Source organism: Nilaparvata lugens, chromosome 8, assembly GCF_014356525.2.
Source record: "Nilaparvata lugens isolate BPH chromosome 8, ASM1435652v1, whole genome shotgun sequence".
Classification (NCBI taxonomy): domain Eukaryota; kingdom Metazoa; phylum Arthropoda; class Insecta; order Hemiptera; family Delphacidae; genus Nilaparvata; species Nilaparvata lugens.
The window spans coordinates 14693104-14718750 of NC_052511.1; the positions used below are offsets into that span (position 1 = coordinate 14693104).

Here is a 25647-nt window from a genome sequence, read left to right on the forward strand (position 1 = left end):
TCTCTCACACACTCTCTCACTCTCTCTCTCTCTCCCTCTTGTGCTCTCCTTCATTTTACGCCAAGTGCACAGTTTCTGTGGAAGGATGTAATCGAAAATCCATACAGTTCCTTTTGAGGGATACTGGGCGATGGAGTTTCACCGAGGATATTTTTCGAGGTTAATGATTTGTTGAACTGTATTGTATGAATTATTATATTTTTATAAATTGGAGTAGGATCTGGTGGAAGTGAACGCACGCGATCATTCATCAAACGAGTTGTGCTCATCATACGATAGAATCTGTATTGGAGATTGAAATGCAGATATATCACAAGTTCACAACATTCACAATCATGGCATTATTGTATTCTTTAGTATATATTATCACTTGGTATATCTTTTACATTCTATTGTACACTTAATAATAATCGTGTCATTATAGAAAAATAACAATGAGATATTTTTAATAACAGTTCTCCTTCTAAGTGGGTTATCCAACATAACTTTCTAGGAAGGAAAACTTGGTTAATCACTCGTTATTCTTTTCCTTGCAGAGAGAATTATAGGATTATTTTCTTCATCCTCGATTAGAAATATCAAAGACTGAATTGTAAACAAGATAATAATGCTATAGTGTTCGGGGTTTTGTCTCAATCGACAATTGTTATTGAGATTACAAAGTAAAAGTTGATGTGAGACGTATTTGGCTCATTGGCTTACAGTCTAATTGTTACCACTGTTCTGAGCCTGCTGTGAACCCTATAAGGCTTTATCATCGGATTACAATAGGTTCCTATCTAGTTTCCGCCCTATTATTCCACCAGTGTGCCACAATCTCAGAGATGGAAGCTAGTCCTTGAATATTATGTCAAAGGCTTCTTGTAGGATTAATATTTCAACCAATTGAGCTTTCCGTGTATGATTTTGGGATAGTGTTACAGTAATGATAAGATACAGAGAGCACATTTGTGGAGAAGAGGGTTTATAGACTATTGAGTTACTCTCATCTTGTGATTGATGATAAATGATGATGATGATACTGTTATAGTTCAGTAGAAATTAATTGTAAGGAAGCTCAAATATCTTGTTCATTTAATAACATACAGCATTCATCTGATATTGTATTTGACCAAATCTGATCCTAAACTGACTCTGAACTGACCCTAGAAAATAAAAGCCCAGCTGTATTCTTTAGCATATCATGTGCCACAAAAAGCTTTGACCAAGTTTTTCAACTCATTCCAGATTGCACAGCTCTCTCACTCTCCCTCATTGACTCTTCACCAATCTATTCTCTTTTTCTTTCTTTTTTCGAGAAAACCAGTGAATGCAATCCGGAGATAGAAACATTCCAAAACGCTCGAAAACAATTATATTTCCATCTCTGGACACTTGGAAAGGGGTGAATGAAGTGCTTTAACCACAGCCAAACAACTTCATTCCCTCACCAATTTGTTATGAATTCTAACAGCAAGCTGGTAGGAATATAGGTCCATCCTTTTTTATAACTTTCCATTTGACAAGTGATATAGTGTTCATTCAGGTTCCAACACTTACAACAGAATGCTTTTATTCAATTGCTCTTTTGAATTTTTGGGGTTCAGAGTATGAGAATAAATGAACATTGTCTCGCTTTCAGATGTGAATGATTTAACTGGCTGAATTTATTTCTCTCAATATCTATTTTATCCAGGTTGTTTTCAATTCCAGCATTTGAAAGTTCAGATTAAATTAATTCGATTCAAATCATAGGCTATTGTATTCGAGGATTCGGAATAGGTTACTTGAGGGCAATAATGTTGAACGTTTAACGCTATTCTACGATTTCAAGTTGGCATGTAATAAAACATGTTTCAATCCAAGTTTAAACCAACAAAGCAGATCTATCTCCCTTCAAATCAAGTTGGTGCATACGAGTTGAATTGTAAAAAATGAGATCGAATACGGAAGAGTCTGAGAAATAGAAATATGTTAAACAACTATCATTAAGTTATCATTACTAAACATTCATCAATTGGGTTTCAAATAAAGGAAAGTAGGTGATCCTTCTAAAACCAGAAAAGGTATTTACCTAGCAAATAGTTATTGATCGTTTTCCATTTGCCCAGGCATTCTTCCACTAACGGTTTTTCGAAGCAACAATAGACTCTGGTCTTCCCCATAATCAGTCATAATTCCATCTTTTCTTCCTTCTCAAATTGTTGTCTTACTTCCATAATACTTTTTATACAGTGAATTACTTACACTGAGTGAATACATATTTTTATAAATACCGTACATCTTATAAATACATCTTCAATATCTGATAATACAATTTAATAAATACCGTACAATACTTTTTGAGTTTGAGCATTTTTTAACATTTCTTATTGGGAAGTATGAGTAACGTTTCATTTTTGAAGTACAATTGAGGATATCAACAGGGAATATGGAAATTACTAAGATATTGAATTTATTTAAATGCTAATAAATCAATTTGGATTTTCGTTTTTCAATAACAATTGTATCATATCAACTCATATCTTCCCAAGATGCTCTTGAGGCAAATATTTTTACATGAATTTCAATAGAATAATTGGATAATATTCAATAGAATATTGGATAAATTGAATAGAATACTTTGGATAAAAAATGTGAGAAAATTTGAATCTTTCAGAGCTGAAATGAGTATGAAGCTAATCCTTATTATTGATTACGTCAACTTGGAGGAAGCAGAAAAACTGTAAGGATAAACAATACCGGTTTAAAACGGAATTTCTCAAATTTTGCATCATTACGTTGTCACGGCACAAGAATCTATATTTTGAGTGATGATAGCTAAGATCGGTTTCACATAGTTGTTGATGTTTCTATTAGATGTTATCTACACAAGGTAGAAATCAAAAACGTTCCAAGATGTCGTTCCTCATGAAGCATTCATTGCTCACGGGGAAAGAGCTCTACATCAGCAACATGAATCAGGACTCCATGGAGCATCTCATCACGAAGCGTCATTCTTTGAAGGTAAAGTAATACTGCCATTCAGGAAAACCCATTTTTCTACAACTCGATATTAACTCTGTCGCTTCATGCAATCTGATACGTCCTTTGTACGTACGTCTTCAATCTCTCCCGGTTTTTTTTTCAATCGCCAGAAGCACGGGAAAATGAAGGGAGGAGGTTGATGGGAAGATGAGAGAAGAGAGGCATTTTGAAATTAGTTCTCACAGAACGAGTATTTGTAGCCTGGTACATTGAATGGGAAAGAACTAAATGGTTTTGTTTGGCGCAGCGCAGCTTCCAGTCTATCAAATCCGCTCTCAGAGATCTTGAGTAAATAAATAGATTCAGATGAAAAGCAGGGGTAATGTTAAGAGAAAAGCCAGCTGACATTCTTCTAGATTATTTTTAGGTAGATACATTCCCTTAGAAGTTTCATCCATATTAATTTTCCTCTTCCTCCTCCTCCTCCTATCCTATTCATTAATGATTCCAGCGCAATGTTATAATCTCATCTCACTAGAACACGCGTTTACCAAATATTACATCTGCACTAGACAGGAAAATCTCTTCTCCCTCTTTTTCGTGTTGGAACGTAATTTTTTCTTCCTTCCTGTTTCTGATTTACTCTTCATCATCTCCCTGTGGAGGCGTTTGGTTACAACCGCGAAACCAGTGTGGATGAGAAGTTGCCTCATTACCGTGAAACAAGTTTTCTCTGAAATTCAAGAGAAGCAAGAAGTGCGATGAGAGTTTTCTCTTTCCCGAGGGAAAGAATCGGTTTTGATCTTTTCATTATCCGCTTCGGATTGCGGTTGCGAAATAAAGAGGAGGGCAAAGTTACAGATATCAGGAAAAAATGATGTGATGCTAGGAAAAGAGATAGCTTGATATAAATTGAACTGTTTCTTGATAAGTAAGTGATACTTTAATCTTGCACGTTTCAGTTCTCTGAATGACATGATACAGGAGATGGATTCATCCGGAGCCAATAGAAAAGGTTCAGCTGAAGACTCGTCATAAATATTAGATCAATTCTCAAAGGAAAATAATTCACCTGCTGATGATGTCCAAATGTCCACTGAAGTTTCAAACTTGTACGTTGGTGAAGATGACGATGAATGAGATGAATGAACCTCAAGTTTTAGGTGGGTTTCTCTTCCGGAAAGTGATTTTGTAGAGATTGTGGATCATAAATGTTTCTTAGTGAAGGTGTCTTCAAACTTATTTGCGATTCTACCTGTGAGATTGGATTGAATTATTATATATACCTGTGAGATTGGATTGAAGCGTGTGCCTGACCTTTTAAAAGATGATAAAAAAGATAATTTTGAATAAAATTTAGAATTTAGAAATAGGCCGACACATCTAGAAAATACCTGAGTCTATACCTAATTCATGCAGGTGAACGGGCTAGAGTCAAGAAAACTTCAATTAATCTTGCCATGCCTGATTTACTAGGTTTCTACTATAAACTAACACTACACTTTGAAATAATTAAAAAATACAAACAGCTTCAATAAACATTGGCAACTAAAATCGAACAACAGAAACAACAATTTCATTTTACTTTGTTGACATTCTTCATCTGATTCTGGCTCTAGTCTATTGCGTATTAAATTTACTATTATAACTTGGGAAAAGGCCTGAATTAAAAGGAGTGCTCGGCACAAGCGATATTATATGATGAGATTAGCGAGATTGATTGTTTTTTTTATTTTGTGTTAGGTCCAGACAGGCCCATCGCACATCAAAACATTGTACAGCAGGAATTACATAGTATGAGAGAGAGTACTGAGAGTGATGCGAACATCTAATATGTGCCTAGGCATGCATGTTTCTGATTGCGGCAAAGCATTTTGCATATAATGTCTGAAGTTTCCAAGAATATAATATGACACAGAATTTTCATGGCGAAGATTTAGCTCAGTTTCTTAAAGTTGTGTTTCAATTCTAAATATTCATAGATCCAATGAATAAGAGATTCATAATGTATTTCCAAACTCAAAAACTATATTTCTGCTGGAATTATGATTACAGCACTCGATTCTGAGATTTAATAACTGCGTAAATGATGACATGATCGGTTACTTTCCCCTTAGTCTGAAACCTGTGCTTTACATAATAATAAAATTAGGATGATCTTCATTCACAATAATAGAAATTTGAGTCAATCAAGTTATAATCTCGGCTGTTATAGTCTGTCATGTACCTGCTGTATTAAAATTTGTATAATTTTTTCATAGAATACGTATTATTTCAGTCTATAAAATATATATTATTCACAGTGCAATTTGATTCAATTCAATTCAGTTTATTTCACAAAAAATACAACGTTGTGACAGTTTGACAAGAATAATTATTATTCTAAAACGCTTATACGGCTCATATATTATTAAACGGCTTTTACAATTATACGGCTTATACGGATTACACAATTATTCGGATTATACGGCTTATACCGCTTATACGGCTTATACAATTATTAAACGGCTTATACAATTATACGGCTTATACAATTATTATACGGCTTATACAATTATTATTCTAAAACGCTTATACGACTGGAGGTGAGACTACTGTTATAAGTAATACACTTGTTAGCGAGTTGGAGTATAAACTCTTATCAACTGTTTCTAAATCTTAAGCTACTCATTTAAAATGGAATCTTCACAAATGGACAATAGAGAGTACCTATATTCAACATGAATGTTATCAATTTGTGAATTAATCTTGACAATAATGAATAGTTTCAGAGTTAAAAAATTTTCATCTCATACAATATGATTCAATATTAAGATGAAAGTAATAATAGTGTAGTATCCAGTATTCAATATTTATTAGGACAAACGTGAGAGGTTCTTGAGATGAACTTAGTTAAAAATAAAGGTTCGGAGGAGATGATTGGAAGATATTTTTTTTGAAACTATCAGTGATAACAGACGACCATTACGTCACCCCACACACCACTCACTCACGTTAGCATAGGATGAGAATTCCACGAGCGTATTTTTTCCTTCTACGATACTTGGAACCCTGATGTCATACCCGAATTTGGAAAATTCGCTCATCATGTACAACCTAATCCATCGTCCACTGATAACATAGCTCCACATTCGATTCGATTGCACAATATACAAAACAGAATCACAACAATCGCTGCAAGCAAAATCAATAGAGATGCGTCATATATGACCCATGTTAAATTACAGAGGCAAGCTGAAGTGCTAATCTGTTAATCTGCTTATTGACTGATACTCTCCCAGCTATACAAATAATCCGGACACAATTGTCTGAAAAATCTACAACACTCCATTCAGGAAAGAGATTCAGGATTCAATCACTTTTCAATCTTATTTTCAAAACGCTTTTAGAAATATCTACTAATATCTGCATGTAATATTGATTTCGGACATATTTGAGAAGATATATTCATTTATGATAATGTACTAAGATACTAACAAAGTACTTTCCGAAGATGCTGTTTTTCCAAGAAATGACCACATCTGTCTTTCTTCTTTAGGACTACTTTCGGATATGAATAAAAATATGAATCTGAATAAATATAAATCTTTTTAGAATTATTCTCTATAATCATTTTCATAGCCGAAACATGTCGTGATAAAATAATTTTAAAAAGGGTACTTAGATTTATATTTTTATTTATCTGAACACTTTCCAAATACAGTAAGGAGAACGCAATATTTTTAAATATTACCACTTTAATTTAACAACGAGGATCGTGAAGAGGCCTATTATTCTTCAGTTATTAAAACTCATTCATCTCCCGAAGTCAGTTTTCCTTAAATCACAAAAGCTCAAGAATCAAGCGTTCATAGAATATTCTCATAATATCTTGTTAGATTCGATTGAATCACTATAGTCAAAAATGAACTTTGCATCATTGACAAGTTTGCTCATGGTTGCCAATCAACTAAGCAATAATAATTATTATAAAATAAGAAATGTCCTATATGGGAGATTGGTGGCTTAACGAAAATATCATCAAAACTTTTGATAGCTATTATAAAACCATTACTTTGATTGAGCTCAGCCCTTCAACCCATGAGCATCACTACATTATAAGCTGGATGGGATCAAGAATAGCAATTAGTGATAATTGTCAATTCACGAGTATCTATGTCATCGTCGCATATTGGACTGAAAATGAAGCATACAAGTTATTGGGTATTTCGCTTTACACTCTCATCATAATAGTATCATCCACGTCTCATTAACAAAGCGTGTGATTATATTCAGTTCTTCTTCATTGTTCTATCTCTTCCCATCATGATTATTGCCTTCAAATTCAGATTGAATGATGCGTAGCAAACCCTACGCATCATTCAGATTTATGATGAGTTAGATTTTAGAAGACACAATCAAATCAATGAATACCAGCACAATCATATTATCTGGAGTTGGCCGATTAGTATACTTTATGGTAAATTAAAGAGTATTTTCCATCTAGAGCATTGCTCATATTGAAATTTAGAACTCAGACTCAACGTTCAGAACTCAAAACATCGAAATCTTATAAATTCATCACTTCCTTCTCTTCATGATAGAAAGTAAGTTGAAACATTGTCAAAGTAAAAAAAATCATGAACTCGTGCTATTTTACATCATTATTGAAAACTATTTTGGATTCTCCATCTACTCGACGTTTCAACAGAATTGAAAAGTTCACCCCCTCATGTGGAGTTGGAAGTTAACTATATTATCTCATATCGTGTAGAAATAAAATTGAAGGCTTAAATGAACAATAACTCTCTGACCTACACCTCCTTTCTTGATTTCAGCCCCAATTTTCGAAATTGATCGTGTAGAGTTTGGCAATATCGAGTATGAAACTTGTCCAATCTTGATGTCAAGGTCCACCAAAAGTTTTTCAACATCGTGAAGCTGCTACTAACAGCCTAACACGTGTGCTTTATGGATTTTGTGTGTGCTGAACAGATTTCCTCTGTTCTCCGCTAAGGATTGAAAAGTTGATTAATTTTAGCTTCCAACTCTTGAACATGGGTCACCAGATTCTGAACAGTAGCTAACCAATAAAGTTATAGCACTTTGGCATGGAAATGTCAACTTCAGAAACATTTTGGAGAATAATACAATATTATTCATTGTCACATACTCTTAATATCATATTATCTCTAAATTAGTACAACAATGATTTTTATCTTTATTCATCTCTACCGGTGGTACGAGTATCACCATAACCTTGGACTCATTTAGGAATATAATTATTTGATAATAGAGCCATAGAAAAGTCTGATTATTTGTGGTAGAGATTGAGAATATAATGAGATTCATTGATTATCATGATATATATGATTCGAAATAGTAGAATGGTGGAATCATCTTTGGTTGAGAAAAGAGAGGAATCATTGAAAAATTGAAAATATTACAAAGGTATTATCATCTTTGATGTATAATATAGAGAATTAATATGCTCACTTAAAGTTATATGGACAGCTAGGAAAGAAATAATGGTATAGAACTGGATATTATATTCAGGAACCTTGAGAAATTCCATGATTATTATTGGAATAATTATGATTCTTTTATTGTTAAAAATAATTTATTGATAAAAATAATTTATAAATAGCATTTCTTATGTCCTACCTTTTGAAGAGAATGTTCGAGATAGATATTCAATATTGAAGTGTTAATACATTTCAATATGTATTTTACATTTGAATACTGAAAAGACAGTATGTCAAAGAAAGGGAAAATCTTCTTCGTATCTTATTCTTCATAGATCTATCCTGAAATCTCAGGTAGAGTTTCCAGAGCTGTTCATATGGACCTCTCACATCTTGTGAACCCAAAGAAAATAGCCAGCCTTGTTTGGTAAGGGGATAGCTGACCTCCTCAGTCAATACTGTACAAAGCAAATTGTGAGTCTTCCCAGATCCTTTAGTATCTTGTAGCTTGTACCCTCTTCCGTTCAGTTTTGATCCACTCTCTATTGTTCAAATTCTCTCTCTTGCAACACGCTCAAAAGATATTGAATATTCTGTTTGTTATTTGAATATCGTACCTCTCTTCATACTAAGACAGAAGTCCATTGTAGAATAAGTACTGCTTTGTTTTTGACGTATCAGGTACCAAGGATCAGATTGTGTGAGTGTGATACTTGATGACTTCTTATAGCTTGAGGCATCATTGCCAGTACGGTACATTTTTCAACAGCTTTCTCAAGTCAATTTAGAGATAGTAAGTTCTATAATCTGTAATCTGTATGCTAAGTAATCTGAAGTCATAACACTGATTTAGCAATTGATTTAGCAAACAGCTGATTTGTTAGGTATCGATTCAAAAAACTGTCGATTGATCCTAGATCGATTGATGTAATAAATCAAAATAAAGCATTCTAGCCTCAAAATGTAAATGCAAACTTTTATTTTTCATAATCTGCCGATAATAAATAAGCCGCTTTATAATTTTTATTACTGCCATAGAATTCTCATTATGGTTGAATTACAATTTTGCATGGTTCTCTTATCGCTTAATAGATAACATGACTTCTCCTTATCATGAATAACATTCGATTTTACTTGAGCGGTACCTTGACTAGGCTATCTATTCTTTCTATTTTATAATTCTATTAAGGCTCAATAGTTTATTCCAAAAGTATTTTGTGGTGCTAAAATACCACGTGACATGTTCCATAAATATTACTATAATCATATTATATTATACAGGATATCGTTTCCGCTCATTTCTCAACAAAGCTTCTATCATCTACAATGGATCGAGTAATATTTTGATTGGAATTAAAAATCAGTTCTATGGTTTTTGGATTCCATGGTGAATCACTATGTAATCAAGATATTTTCAATCAAGATGTGATTAAACTTGACTAATTGGTACTGAATTGACAAATTTATCCACAATCATAACCGGATTACCCTTATTTCAAAGCTTATATCGATGGATCTGACTCTATTTTGTTTTTGTCGATACATTTCAAAAAAGCTTGACACATATAGAAGTGGAGATATTAACCCAATGGATCACGACATCAAGATTCAATTTGGGAGAGAAAGAGAGAGAGGAGGATTAATAAGAATGAATAGAAAGCTAGTGAACAAGAGAAAAAGAGAGATTTATCAGTAAGGTATTTTGAGCAGACATGAGGAACACTCTGATACAAAAATCAAGCCTCATGAAGCAGAATATTCAAGATGAATGCACCAGTTGGAACAATTTCTGCTGAAAGTATGTCTTGGGGGTTGAGGCCCGAATTTTTCAGAGCATTCAGCAGCATATCAGCGCCAGAATCAACAAACAACTGCTGATCCACGGCAATAAATCAACCATCACGATTGCTGACAGATGCTGAAAACGAGCCGAATCAGCAAAATAAAAATTTATTCAGATGATTGCCAGATTTCTGTCACTTTCCTCATTTCACAAGCTTGAATGATAGCCCACTTGTTACAGCTCCAAAGTTTAAAATGCGAGGAATTTACATTTTTATTGAATTCATTCTGGGAAGGTGCGAATACTCACTTCCTGTTTCCTGATGGAATGAGTCAGAAGGCTGTTTTGTGGTAGTTCATATTCCTTCTGATTCACATTTCGAATAATGTTTATTCAAAACGAGAATCATGAACAAATATTCGCAATAAATATTTGTTATTCATCAGGGTACAAGAGCATTAATGTAAACAATATACATTGAAGTTCAAATTCAGTGATAATTCAATTTTATCAATGTCAAGAATAAAAATTATATTTTCAAATTGATGATCTCAGTTTCTATTCAAATAATTCACCTCTTAATTCCAAGAGATGCATTCTCTATCCACAAGTGAATTCGGATTCGGCAGTGATATTTTCTTCTCAATACTATTTAAGATGTATAATGATTTATTACAATCTCAACTCTCAATGGATGCAGTTAATTCAAATACATAACAGTAGGGGTAGAGTGAGAGTTCTGGAGAAAAGCTGAAGAAAAGCTGAAGAAAAGCTGCCCCAAAGCTGCCCCAAAGCTGGCTCAAATCTGCCCCAAATCTGATTCTTGGTTCCAACCTTGCCCAATTCAATTTAATCTGATCTAACCTAACCTAGCCATACCCCTAATCTCACAATAAACCTCAAATGAAGATTTCCCACTTTTTTGGAAAAAAAACTAGATCCAGCTTTTTTTATTTCTTGAATAACTAAGAAACCGTTAATTTTACAAAACAATTACAAGAGTAACTTTTTCCAGTAAATCTAATAACGAATCCATTGACACCTCATTTGTCAAGATTGAACAAACAATAAGGATCTCATGGGAAAACTAGATCCAGCTTTTTTTTATTACTTGGATAACTAAGAAACCGTTAATTTTACAAAAAATCTACAAGAATAACCTTTTCCAGTAAATCTAATAACAAATCCATTGACACCCCATTTGTCAAGATTGAACAAAAAATAAGGATCTCATGGGAAAACTAGATCCAATAACTAAGAAACCGTTAATTTCGTTAATTTTACAAAAAAAATTACAAGAATAACTTTTTCCAGTAAATCCATTTGTCAAGATTGAACAGAAAATAAGGAAAAATTAGATCCAATTTCTTGAATAACTAAGAATAATTTTTTTCAGTAAATCCATTATTTGTCAAGGGATCCTAACTCTGAAACTGAGCAACAAGCATTTTTATGTTGAGACCCTTTCTTAAGCAAACCTCAGCACTAAACCCCCCCCCCCCCCACAGGGGGGGGGGTGGTTGGGGGGACTTGACCCTCTGCCTTTAACCAGCTAAGCTTGAACTACTTGAAAACTCACCTCAGGTTGTATTGAGAAGAAAAAATATATAATAAAAATGTATAAGAAAGAAGTCAAGTCGGATATATTACTTGTTGATCAGAGTGTACATGTTGATGAGAGTATTACCAAATATGAGTATATCACTCACACACTATATATTCAACAGACATTTAATTACAATGATGAAATTCGAATTAGTTTAAAACAAGAAGATATTTATACACTTCCAAGTAGAAGTTTTCTCATAATTGAAGGCGAAATCAAAGTGAAAGATAAGAATGATGTTGAAACCATGGACTTTTCACTTATCAATAATGGAGTTGCATACCTATTTGATGAAATCAGATATGAATTGGGAGGGGTTGAAGTTGATCGCACACATAATGTAGGATTGACAACAACCATGAAAAACTATCTATGTCAATCAAAACTCAATGAAAAAATTATGGAGAATGGAGGATGGAAGTTGACTGGATGGAAAAGTTTAGATAAATTCTGCTTTCGCATTCCTTTGGATATGTGGTTAGGTGTAATGGAAGACTATAGAAAAGTTCTATTAAATGTTCGTCAGGAAATTGTTCTATTAAGATCATCATCAGACTTAAATTGTATTGAATCAGAGACAGCAAAATCGGTGAAAATTGATATTACAAAACTACAATGGAAAGTACCCTACATACATGCTTCTGACACTGTTCATCTTGATCTGCTGAGTTAAACACATAGTGATATACCAATTACCATTCCATTCAGGTCATGGGAATTGCATGAATTTCCACAATTACCTGAAACTACTAATCTTCAATGGACAGTTAAGACAACTTCAAACATATTGAAACCTAGATTCATTATTCTTGGATTACAAAAGAATAGGAAAAATGTTATAACTGCTAACAGGTTACACTTCGATTTCTGTAATCTGAACAATGTTAATCTCTATTTAAATGCTCAATCATTCCCCTATGAAAATATTGTTGGCAATAAACATTTATTGTATCACATGTTCTCTGAATTCCAAAATGAATACTATCCTTATAACAGCAGTACATCAATTGATTATAAAACATTCGATGAATATGCACCATTGGTTGTTATAGACTGTAGTAAGCAAAATAAACTATTGAAATCTGGTGCAATAGACATAAAGTTGACATTGGGAACAACAAATAATTTCTCAGAAAAAACCAGTGCCTACTGTTTAATCCTCTATGATAATGAGTTTGAATATACACCACTGAGTGGAACAGTAAAAAGAGTATTATAAATCTTCTATAAAATAACAAAGAACTAGACAATATTCAAATCAAAAGTATTATCTACAAATGTATCAATATTTTACCTTCAGTATCATCCCATTGATTTGTAGAATTGTTCTTGTCTTGATCTCAACCATTTTCTTCAAATTTAATTTTAAAGCATTTTATATTATTATTCAATTTATCAGCTACTTTCAAAGCAAAATACTGACTGTGATGATATAGTGCTATCTATATGAGCTTAGATTTTTCATTAAAGTTGAATAATGTTCTTGGTCTGGGTAACAAAACCTATATTTTTTTCTGGGTGTACTCACCTACATCTGCAATTTCTTTCTGGGTGTACTCACCTAAGCCTAAGATTTTTCACCTATATTTATTACATTTTTTTTCATACCATTCTTTAAAAGAGATTCCAGAAGAAAGTGAGAATTGTTGGATTAAGTTTGGATCAGTCATATACTTCCATTCTTTTTCATTATTGAGATTGATGTTTGGTATGAAAGTTGCAGCTAATGGTATACATTGTAAAAAATGGAAAAAATTCTGAATCAAATTTTTGATATCAACATTAATATCACTATTATTATCTTTATCATACAAATATCGACCAAATTTATCAACACTCATGATCTATTTTTATAATAAATGTTTAATACAACCTGAGGTGAGTTTTCAAGTAGTTCAAGCTTAGCTGGTTAAAGGCAGAGGGTCAAGCCCCCCCAACCCCCCCCCCTGTGGGGGGGGGTTTAGTGCTGAGGTTTGCTCAAGAAAGGGTCTCAACATAAAAATGCTTGTTGCTCAGTTTCAGAGTTAGGATCCCTTGACAAATAATGGATTTACTGAAACAGTTATTCTTAGTTATTCAAGAAATTGGATCTGATTTTTCCTTATTTTCTGTTCAATCTTGACAAATGGATTTACTGGAAAAAGTTATTCTTGTAATTTTTTTTTGTAAAATTAACGGTTTCTTAGTTATTGGATCTAGTTTTCCCATGAGATCCTTATTTTTTGTTCAATCTTGACAAATGGGGTGTCAATGGATTTGTTATTAGATTTACTGGAAAAGGTTATTCTTGTAGATTTTTTGTAAAATTAACGGTTTCTTAGTTATCCAAGTAATAAAAAAAAGCTGGATCTAGTTTTCCCATGAGATCCTTATTGTTTGTTCAATCTTGACAAATGAGGTGTCAATGGATTCGTTATTAGATTTACTGGAAAAAGTTACTCTTGTAATTGTTTTGTAAAATTAACGGTTTCTTAGTTATTCAAGAAATAAAAAAAAGCTGGATCTAGTTTTTTTTCCAAAACAGTGGGAAATCTTCATTTGAGGTTTATTGTGAGATTAGGGGTATGGCTAGGTTAGGTTAGATCAGATTACATTGAATTGGGCAAGGTTGGAACCAAGAATCAGATTTGGGGCAGATTTGAGCCAGCTTTGGGGCAGCTTTGGGGCAGCTTTTCTTCAGCTTTTCTCCAGAACTCTCACTTTACCCCTACTCATAACTATTCTGGAATTACCAGGATCTTTTAAAAGTAGTTGAGTAATGAGCAACGGGGTAATGTTTCCCTTTTCTGTGTTTATATGATTCTCAACGTTCATTCCAGGTTTCTGCTCATATTATGTTAGAGTAGCATGTCAGTAGCTGTGTAAACTATTCAGCCAATAATATCAATTTATTGATCTCTCAAAGGACATTTCATTAACTGTGAGAATGGCATAGTGAATAACGTAGGTTCTAGTGTTGATATTGAATAATTAGGCTATAGTATGATGCTCGTTGAGTGTATCATAGAAATGAGAGGAATGTGAGAGGAATTTGGTGGAAGGAGAAAAATGAAAATGGAAAATTCTTCACAAGGAGAATGGATGGATAGAATGAGATGGCATGTGGGATGCGAGAGATGGCTTGAACTGTAAATCAAACTCGCTATAAAAATATATACAATAAAAATAATTGTCAGGTTTTAACGAGAATATTCAACAGAAATGCCAGACAGAAATAGTAGTTTGGTATTTATTCCATTATATAATAAATTTTAAAAATTTCATGAATGTGTGTAGCAGCAAGTCTCCTTGTAGCATTACAGCACGTCTCCTTGAAGAAAGGCAACCAGCTTTACACGAATAACTAGTACTGAAGCCACAAAGTAGAAGATTCTTACTTCATCTTACTTCTCTGTGCTGAAGCAGAACTGACAGAAGCCTAGTCTGTATCAACTCGACAAGGGGGCTTGCATTCAAAAAATAAATATTGGGTCTATAATCTATATAAACTTCATATTAATTATTTTGGTATCGCTTCTCAATATCCAAAATTGTAACAAAGTATAAAATTGTAGGCGAACGTATAGAGTGGAATGTAACTCTCAAACTGCACGGAATCAATCAATCGATTAGTTTTCCCAAAAGCTTCAAAACCTCTATAACCGATAAATGGTGTTATTTGCCATTCAACAAAACCAGATTCATAGCAAAAAATGAACAGGGATTTGAACGTTTCGGACAATCAGTGTTTTTACAGTGCAACAGAGATATGTCAGTCAGCTCGGACTTCCCTACTTCCCTTCCTACGTTCCAAGTGAGCTTTTTCAGGAATACAATGCATTTTTGTAACAGTGTTTCGTGTTGACGTATTGAATGATCAAATAATAAAAAATATAGAATGGTCAATGTACGTTGTACAGTGGGTTCCTGTTCAACAGAAATTGACATCGGAAAACTGTAGAAGTTTGCCAAATTCGTGTTTTTCCACAATCCATTTACAACTCTAACTTTCGACATTCCACTTATATTACTGATCCACGATTTGATTCCTGTAGCAGAAACATATTCTCATGATTCTTCCGTACTGGAGAAATTTCACATTCTTGGCCATTAGTAGCCATTACAAAGGCTACTCGTATATTGTCATTTTTTCTTCAGGGATACTTTCCAATATAGATAAGAATTTAAATCTGAGTACCCTTTTTATAATTATTTTTTCATGACATGTTAAATAAATATCTATTTTTCAATCACTTGATAATAGCTTTATATAGCCGAAACATTCGTGACAAAATAATTTTAAAAAGGGTACTCAGATTTATATTTTTATTTATATCTACTCGTATATGTATATAAATTAAAATCGAAATACACTTTTCAACTTTATTTTATTTCTCAATTTTCATTAATAAAATAAAGTTGAAAAATAGTAGGCTACTTTGATTTTCAATTCTCATGGAGGAATTTATTCGATGATGTATAGAATATTTTGAGAATGATGATAAATCATGTTTAATTCCATTAGATGGACCAGCAGACTTTTTTCAACATTCCATACTCAAGTTAGCTTTACATATAATGGAAAAGTTTCTTTCCATCAAGCTCATGAAGTTTACTGAATTTCCTGGAGTGATCCGCTCTCTAGATTGAGAATTGAATTCCAACCCACAAACATATTCAAATTATTCTCATGCACAAGATCCCACTTTATAATTTTTTGGAATCACTGTTATTCCCGTAGTAATACGATAAGTCCAAATTTCGCCACGTTAACAAATATAAAAGAGTCATTCACTCTATATTTGGAGTACTGTAATTACATGTTTTTCCATCAAGATTGAAGTATAACAACAAGTATTATTTGTATTCTAGGTAATTTCATACTCTATTTTCTCTTAAAACCAAACTTGAGTTTCGATATATTGATACTCATGGCATCATCTTCAGTCTTCAGTCTTTAATTAATTGAAGAGACTTGGAATTGTCAAAAATCCACTTCATTTAAACATTTCAAGTCTCTTCAATTATGGAAAAGTTCCACAATATCAATCAATATTCATGCCACAAATTTCAGTCTTGAATTTGAGTTCAGGCTCAACCGATATAGATGATGCCATAAAGATGTAAGTTTAAGAGTAGAGGTGAAGAGAATAATCTCTGCAATAATAGATATTGAATAGACAATAATTAAGATAATCAATTTTCAAACTATCAATATTTTTTCCCTATTTTTCACTGCAATATTAACAAGGTCCACAATATTTCTGTGTCGAGTGTGAATTCAAAATATTTTTTAGTTGAGTCCCTGATCTGCATTATCTCAAGTGTGGCTTATCTTCACGTTGAACCTTAAAACATGATCATTCTACTAAGAAGAGCCTTAATATTTATGAGGATCCCACTATTGACTCACAATCATTAGCCTAACAAAGTAGAACCATAAGCCAAGAGAAGATCCCCTTACATCAACCCATTATCATCTAATATCAATATTCTCTTTACGTGCAGTCAAACACACCACAATGATCCAACTACTGTCTAAGATAATCCAGTGATAATCCAATCACCCTACAAACACCTACAGTTCAGTTGACTACTCATCTAATCCTCTCCCACTCATCCGGGAAGCACTGAGCAAGCACGTACCAATAGCTTATGGATTATTCGGTCAATGAAGTTAATGAGCAAGCCTGTCCCGTTTGGACCAATCGGATCTGATTCCACCTGTGTTATAATGAACTGATCAACATCACTCGGATGAGATTAGATTCACTCCAAATTGTCAGCATTCTCAATATTTTACGTCAATAATACTTCCTATCAAACCAACGCTGACAGTTTGAAATAGCAATAGACTATATTGATCAACATTGGAGTATACGACAATAAAATTATCAAAGTAATTCTATGATATGAAAAGGAAATTCGAGTGAGGTAATAAAACAATAATTTATTATTGATGACTCCCAATAACAAAATTTCATTGTTGGAGTTCTCATGCTTACAAGGAAAGTGTAACTTATGATATTCTCCATTTTCGATAGAGTTGAGATACTCGCTGAGAATTTGGGACTTGAGTAACGAATAACTCCAGGTATTTAAAATAGTCCCAAGATCTGACCATTTTTGGATAGTCTTATAAATCGTTATGAGAATAATAAAAATCAAAAGAGAGGCCTAACACATTCCAAAATTTACATGTAATTTGAGGTATATTCAAATTCATCTTCCTGAATGATTAAGTATTTGTTCTCCCTGTGATCGATGAGGGAAGCTCAGAACAATTCGGGAGTAAACAAGAGATGAAGCCGAAATAATTTAAGCTTCATAGTGTCTCTTCCCAATGTTGTCTTAATACTTTTATCGAGAAGACCGCTATGGTATTAGGGCTACATTCGATACATTCATGCTGAATCCAAGTGGAGTTGTTCCGGAACTTCGACGTATCAGACATTTATTGAAGTGTTCAAACATGCAGCGAATAAAAACAATATTGGTACAAACGTTCTGCTCGGTCTGCCAAAAGCTTCAACGTTAAGCTGCTATAGATTGAGGGAATTTGCTAACACCTGCCTCAATATTCCTGTGTTTCCGATATATACATACTGTATTTGCAAGCAATGTTTGGAAAGGGAATTAAGCGCATGAAAGCTTCATGGTTTCAAGGTTGTATTGTGAGATTCACTACAAACTGTCAGAATTCCTCATAACTAACATCAATGCTTGTCATCTTAGGAATACTGACCTGAATCTGGTGACTGTTCGCCATCGTTTCAAGTGAACACTATGATTGCCGCTTCGTTGCATCCATTACAAGGGATAACAGACACCTATAGTGAAATTAATTCCGAACTGTCAGAATCAGCTGAATGGGAAGCATTAATATTTCTTGCAAGTTATGCTGGCAGTTTGAAGTGGATCTCACTAACGAAACAGATTTGATGCTTATAGGTGGTACTCGTCATAAGCCCATGAATGTGCTCTGCCTGATTCTTGCCAATGCTTCCAAGTGCTGTAACACTCTGCCAATCAGCCTGCGCTTTCTCGATATGCATTTTGAACGATTGGTTGTTATTTAAAACTAGAGTAACCTAAATTCTTGAAGGATTTGTACCAATTCCTTAAACATAAGTATAGTTTATAGTTAAACTATAGATAGATAGATAGTTAAACATGAGTAGACGCAAAACTAGAATGATCTATATTCTCGAGGGATTTGTTCCACAACTCATACATGAAGAAAACATCTTTTATGAGATTTATAGTCTCTGTCCCTTTACAATTCATATCAATTTCTTCTCTTACTGTTTGTATAATGTCAGGCCAACAATCAGATTGTATTCAACAGTCGCTCGAAGAGTAATATACTCTGAGAAGAATCGGGTTGTTATATAGTTGTCTTGATTATGCTATTGGAGTTCTATGCTATTTTAATCAAGAGCATTTCCTGTTTTGAGAATTTTCCTGACAAATTTGATGAATTAATTTCTCTTAAAACCATGTAGCCTACATTCAGAGTTAACTATGATATGTTTCAAATGTGAAGATAGAAGAATAGATGAATCTTTAAATCCTATTGACGGATATATCTTTCGCAGTTTTCCTCTCATTCTTCTGGATATTGAAAAAATATATCTGATTAAATTTGATGAATGAACTTTGATTCATTCCAACAGATTCCTTTCTCATGGATAATTTTTTTATAATAATTCAAATTTAAGTAGGATTTTACAGGTGAAATCATAAAAAATAGGATTGTTTGAGATATTATGTAGAATTTGACAGACATTTTCAATCAAGAGCATTCACCAGGGTGGTTTAGAGAATTATATTCATCGTATTCTATCTGTTTTATTCAAACTATCAAACTAGAGAGTAATTTTTGAGTTCTATGGACCTCATCTACTATACTAAATATTCACCGGTGGATATGAAATCATCGTCACATATCAAAACATCTTTGTGACATCGTCAAAAAGAGGCTTCAACGCTCCAACAACACAATTATGCTGTCTAATCGTTTTAAATCATTGTCATGTAGAGAGTCTTCAACTGTGATGTGAAATCATCTGGCTTTGTTGCAATTAATTGAAAGCATTCATTGAATATTCCCACAGTAATTGACCGGCTCAATCCATCCAAAATTATTGGCGAGCTTTTCATATCCGAATACTTGAGCTGTACAAGCATCGACTCATCAAAATTGAGATTCACTTCAATGTGTCAGCATTGCTTGAGTGTGAAACGTTTAATTTATAGTCATAAAGATTGTTGATTGTTTGAAGTAAATCTCACTTCAACTGGATAATGGGATTTCCAGATACAGGAGATTCAAGGCTTAATTCATTTTGCTGTTTGTTCTATGGCTCGGTATCCTATCAACCCACAAATTGAAAAAAAAGACCGCAATCATTATTTCTTTATGCGTTTTCATTGGTTGATTGGATGTGTATAGTGATGACTGTAGAGAAAAATTTTTCTCGGTTTCCAGCTAGCAATATAAATTAATATCATATTAATTAATATAATATCAATATTACATTGATTCAATGCATGAGGTTCAATTTGTTTAGGAGCCTGGAGATGATATTGTCGTTAATTGGATGATTAAAAATTTATGGGGTGGTGAAAATCAGAAAACTAATTATCTTTATCAATTTCAGATTCAATTTGAGCTTAAAGTTTAAAGTATTCAGTGATTGATTCCACAATGCATGAAACAAATTGAAAATAGTCAATTACTGTTCATGAACCGTGGTTGATGATTTTGTATTTATTCCTGTCATTCATCATAGAGGAGAAGCAAACCAGAAAAAATTCAACTTTATTGATTGAAATTTTATAATTTGTGTCCTGAATTTTATAATCTACGGAGAACTTGATCAAACAGAAAATGTGAATGATAAGGAAAAGTTATCAAAACTGTGATGGCATAGTGCATATTGATAATATAGTTTTGGGAGAAAGATAGTACAAGGATTGTCTCATTATTTCATCAACCAATGTTATCAAGATGAGTGTGATTTGTCAATTTGAATAAACAATGAAGAATACACTGCAATATATTCGTATTGCCTGATTAGATGAAGGATGAGGATAAAGTCTCTAGTGAGACTCTCCATTGAACTCATGTTGGGAAGATGAATTTCTAGGACAAAAAGTAACTTCGAAAATGAATACTTTATTATATTATAGGCTATTCTTCAATTTGCAAAAACCAAGATGTACTTTCCTAGTAGGTAGGGTAGATACACTATAAATGTATAATATATCTTAATTCTTTCCTATCACCCTCGTAAACCACTAATCAATACCCCGGAAAACATGGGTGATAAATCACTGAAGTGTTTCTTCTTAGACTACAGGCAAACACCACATAAGAAAGTGTGCATACATTAATGGTGAAGGGCCAGAAAACAACCCAATGCTCTTTTTTGAAAAAGCCTCTTTGGTGGTAAATTCCCCAATAACACAGCCCTCAAGAGGCATTTTCGTGTTCCAAGATAGAGAGAATTGATCGTAAAATATTGTAGCCCATAAATACTGTTGATAACCTTCTTGACTAGGAAGCCATAATGTTGCAAAAACGAATCCTCTGTAATATGAAAATATGTCACAGACTTCCCGTCTAAGTCGTATGACTCCTATTATATTGTTTGAGATTTCATATTGAGTGTTACACAAATCAATCAGATCGTGGGGGCGATTGAAGAATTCTTGAATCAATTTTATTTTTATTCTCTCTTTGAATTTCACATGATTCCTTCCAAAGATGTGTTAGCAGACTCAATCATGCTTATCTTAATAGTGCACAATAAATTCACTGTTCATTCTGGTTAGAGGTTGAGAATGATTGAGTAATATCTGAGAAAAAACATTTCCAATCCAATACTAGTGTTGATACTGAAACTAAAGCACGTTTTCTTTGAGTTCTTGTTCGCTTGTACACTACTTAGACTATGTACATTTTTCTATGGCTCAATTCAACCACTGTTATATTCTTGCTTGAAGGCTTATTCTGCAAGCATAACACCATAAAACCTATAACACCTATGTGTATCATAACACCTATGTTCTCTTTCCAAATCTCTCTTTCGCCGTTTTAAAGCACAGCAGAAGTTAATATTCCTCACATGATTCCATTGTAGTAAATAGTGAATTTGTGTAGTTTTTTATAGTCAATAATAAATTATTATCATAATGAAGTATATTTACAATTATAATTCCATTCATCCATTCATTTATACAATAAGTACATTATCAAAATGATAAGGAGAGGAAAAATAAGGTAACCTTATTTTTCACATTTGAATAGTTTTCGGCCGGATGATTTCTTAAAATAGAATTTATGTTTCAATGTGAAGCTCCTCTACTTTTTTGAAAACACAATGATCCACCTGTACTCTGGTTCTTATTTGAAAAGCAGCGTTTCCAATATGCAATGTCATCAGTAGTACGATTCGTCATTGCCTTTGGCTTCGCTTCAAAGCGGAAACCAGTCGGTTTACATACGTGGCACTGCCAAATATTTATCAGAACCGAGCACAAGCAGACTATGAACTATCTACGTTTAACGCTAACCTAGGTTTACTAGGAGATACGGTTGCATTTTTCATAACGATATGTTCGCTTCCGGGCTAAATTGAAAGTTGATTGATCTCCGTTTAATGATTTATGATGTCCTATAAGGTTTTTGTTAGCATTACTAATAATATTACTGAACCTGATGCATGATGTGGTTGTGCCCCAAGAAGGTAATGAGAAGATTAATAAAATGTCAATTCCTTATCATAACTCCATGTAATAAAGGTCTTTGAAGTTAGTGATAATTTGAAGTACAATAATGAAGAGAGCTCGAGATTGAATCGCAAAATATTAATTTATTTTGAAAGGACAATACTTGATAATGCCATCATCGCGTAAAGTAGTGATCAAAGTGAGAAGTAATAAGTCAAAAGTGAGAACTTGCTAACGCTCGTACAATCAGTATAGCAGTAGTTGTAATTGCGACCTGGTTATCCCGTGTAAGATTGTTGTTCTATAATTTACCTGACGTACTCAACTACTCATGTAATACTACTCTTGTAGCCCAATTGAGGTGGACTGGGAACACACACTTGATTATCCAAGTATGCAGGTGTCACATTGATGAATGGTTTTCGTTGTAGATGAACATACGCATACACATGCCTTCCTAGCTGAGCCGTTAAGATAAATTGGTTAACCGGTGCTTGACGTTCAATAAATCATGTCCAAAGGAAATCACCACCAACTATCTACCCCAAACGTGATGGTCTTGACTAATAGGTACGTCTCCTGAACGGATTTTCCGAAAATAATGAGAAATTCATGGAATGGGAACTCCCGAGTAGAAATTGAGTTATTCACGATAACTCAAAAACTCAATTTTTTATTTTATTTCCAATTTTTTTAGAAATTGAATTGGAATCACGAGTTGTTCCGCTCAGGAAATAGTTTCATTCCTATATTGTTTGATTGTTTGAAATTTCAACATAGAGAAACCCTCACAAGCTATGGTTAAATTTGAGAAATCATTTTGCTTCCATTACCTCCATGATTGTTGTTAATAACTTTAATACGTTATTTCTCTTTTCATTGTTTTCATAAAGGTAGATATAACTTACATGACTACAATATTAGAACGTTTGATGTTCATTATCTTTCCCATCGAAGTTCATTGATAAGGAGCTTTTCGAGTGATACATTCATAAATCTCTCGTTTATCGATAGGCTAGCTATAATTCTTGGCGGAGATGATCTTCTCTCACCTCTATCAGAATCGGAATTATATCTCTACTCATGCGTAATAATTTCTAGTAAGCTAAGTTACTTTATATATGTACACAAATTTCTCATATGATGAGTATCATGAATCTGTGAAGTACTGATGAAAATTTATCGTTGATTGTTACGTTTTCCTGCTCTTTTTGATTTTAATCACCTTCAATTCATTTGAAAAGCATAATATATCTGTCAATCTGTAGTTATTATAATTATTTCTATATTCCAGAACATTATAATTCTAATAATATCATGATGCAATGATATACGACTGAAATTTATTCAATATGAGTAGCACAATTAATTCATAGATTTTTCAATTTGTATATTTCTTAGACACTCTGGGATAATCAGAATAATACCATGATGCATCAGAACATCTGCCCTGTACATCATCAGCATTGATGATGCTCATTTGGTCAACATTCATGGAAAACCCCTTTTTTAAAATGTTCTTAGAATACAAGAGGAGGAAAAGTTTCATTAGTGATTTCTACTCTCTCTTAAATTTACTCCTCTTACTTCTTGTTCGTCTTTTATTCAATTTTTGTCATGAATGAAGTGAAATTGATAGCGAAATTCATCCAGCATAATGAAATCCTGCATGGTTAATGAAATTGGATGAAGAACGACATTGAGGATTGTTTCTTGAATCTTATTGTTCTAATATGATATATATACTGAAAAAACTATCATGAGTCTTGGTTACATTCATAACAACCATAAATGGACTGGATTTTATATATTCATACCAAATCAGGAACATGATACTCTTTCAACTTAGTCTCTCGATAAATGGCAAGAACATAAATTCAACACGTTTTGGCTGAACCTTTTTGAGGAATTATTTTAAAAGGATATGAATAATTAATCTCTACTTGAATCTAGATGAATTGGAATAGTAATCTTCAACCGATCGTGAATAATGTAGGTTCATTAATGTTAATATCCCATTAATATTCCATTGATTTTCATGAGTTTCAATAGATAGAAATCATCACAATAAACCAAGGAATCTAGAATACATTTTATCATGATTCCTACTTTATTCCAGATTCCTTGCTATAAACTTGTTTAAATCAACTCCATGATTATAAATAATTAAGATTGTTCTATTATATTCATTTTTTTCAGTAGAGTAAGTAAATTATTATGGCTTTTGTTGGTGGGGAGTACCTTGCGGGAAGGTCCCACCTCTCCTGAATGTATAAGTTAAGCCGTCAATGAACCTTTTAATCAGTAATAATAATTTATTTATTCATTTAACAACAATGACCAAACAACTTAATCATAAAATTATAGGAAACGGAAAAACAGGCGTATAGCCCTGAATATTCAATTTCTGATTTTTGATAGCATATTAATCCAAAAGAGGTATGATTATTTTAGGGCCGTTTGCACAGTCGAAGCTTAAGCTGAATTCAATCATCAGGTGGCTTGAACTCAAAATTAACCACATTAAAACAAACGAGACTTGATACGGATTTAATCCAGTTTAAGATTAAATTTAGGTTGAACTGTCAATGTACAAACGGTCCTTAGTCATATTTTCTGTACCCTTGATAAATAAGTAACTTTTTATTAACAGTTTCGTACGACCTGAAAACTCTGACACCAGACGTCAGCCAGCCAGGTCACAAGATATTATTATTTTATTGAATTATTTTTATTGAATTATTTTTATTGAATTATTATTTTTTTATTATATTGAATTTATTAATTTTTGTGGCACATTACCGTTGAAGCAGCGAGCGGATTGATTGCGTCAGCAATAACGCCGACCGCTGAGGAGGTGGCGATAAGCAGAGCGAGCAGTGTGAACGAAGTCATATCGCAGCGTTGTTTGGCCGAGAGCCGAGCGCGGCTGGCCTTATATGCACCACCTGTTGCCTATCCTCCCGCACCAAGGCGCAGGGCTGGGTCCGCCCACCCCAGCAACCCTTACTCAACGCCAACTCCGGTGAGCAGGTCCCACTGTGGTCGTTCGATACATTTCGATTGGGTGCACACTGCAGATAGTGGTCTACAGGCATTAATTACAGTACCTTCTAGATATGTGTGTGTTTATATGAGTATTGAAATTATAA

General features: G+C 33.4%; 1 protein-coding gene across 1 annotated transcript in view; it reads right to left on the reverse strand.

Moving 5' to 3' along the window:
* Positions 1-25419, reverse strand: part of LOC111046823 (corticotropin-releasing factor-binding protein) — a 55942-nt gene extending 30523 nt beyond the window's left edge. The window contains exon 1 of the mRNA XM_022332461.2: positions 25298-25419. Within this exon, the coding sequence (XP_022188153.1) occupies positions 25298-25390 (93 nt within the window). The 5' untranslated portion in view covers positions 25391-25419. The remainder of the gene's footprint in view (positions 1-25297) is intronic.
* Positions 25420-25647: the final 228 nt, after the last annotated feature.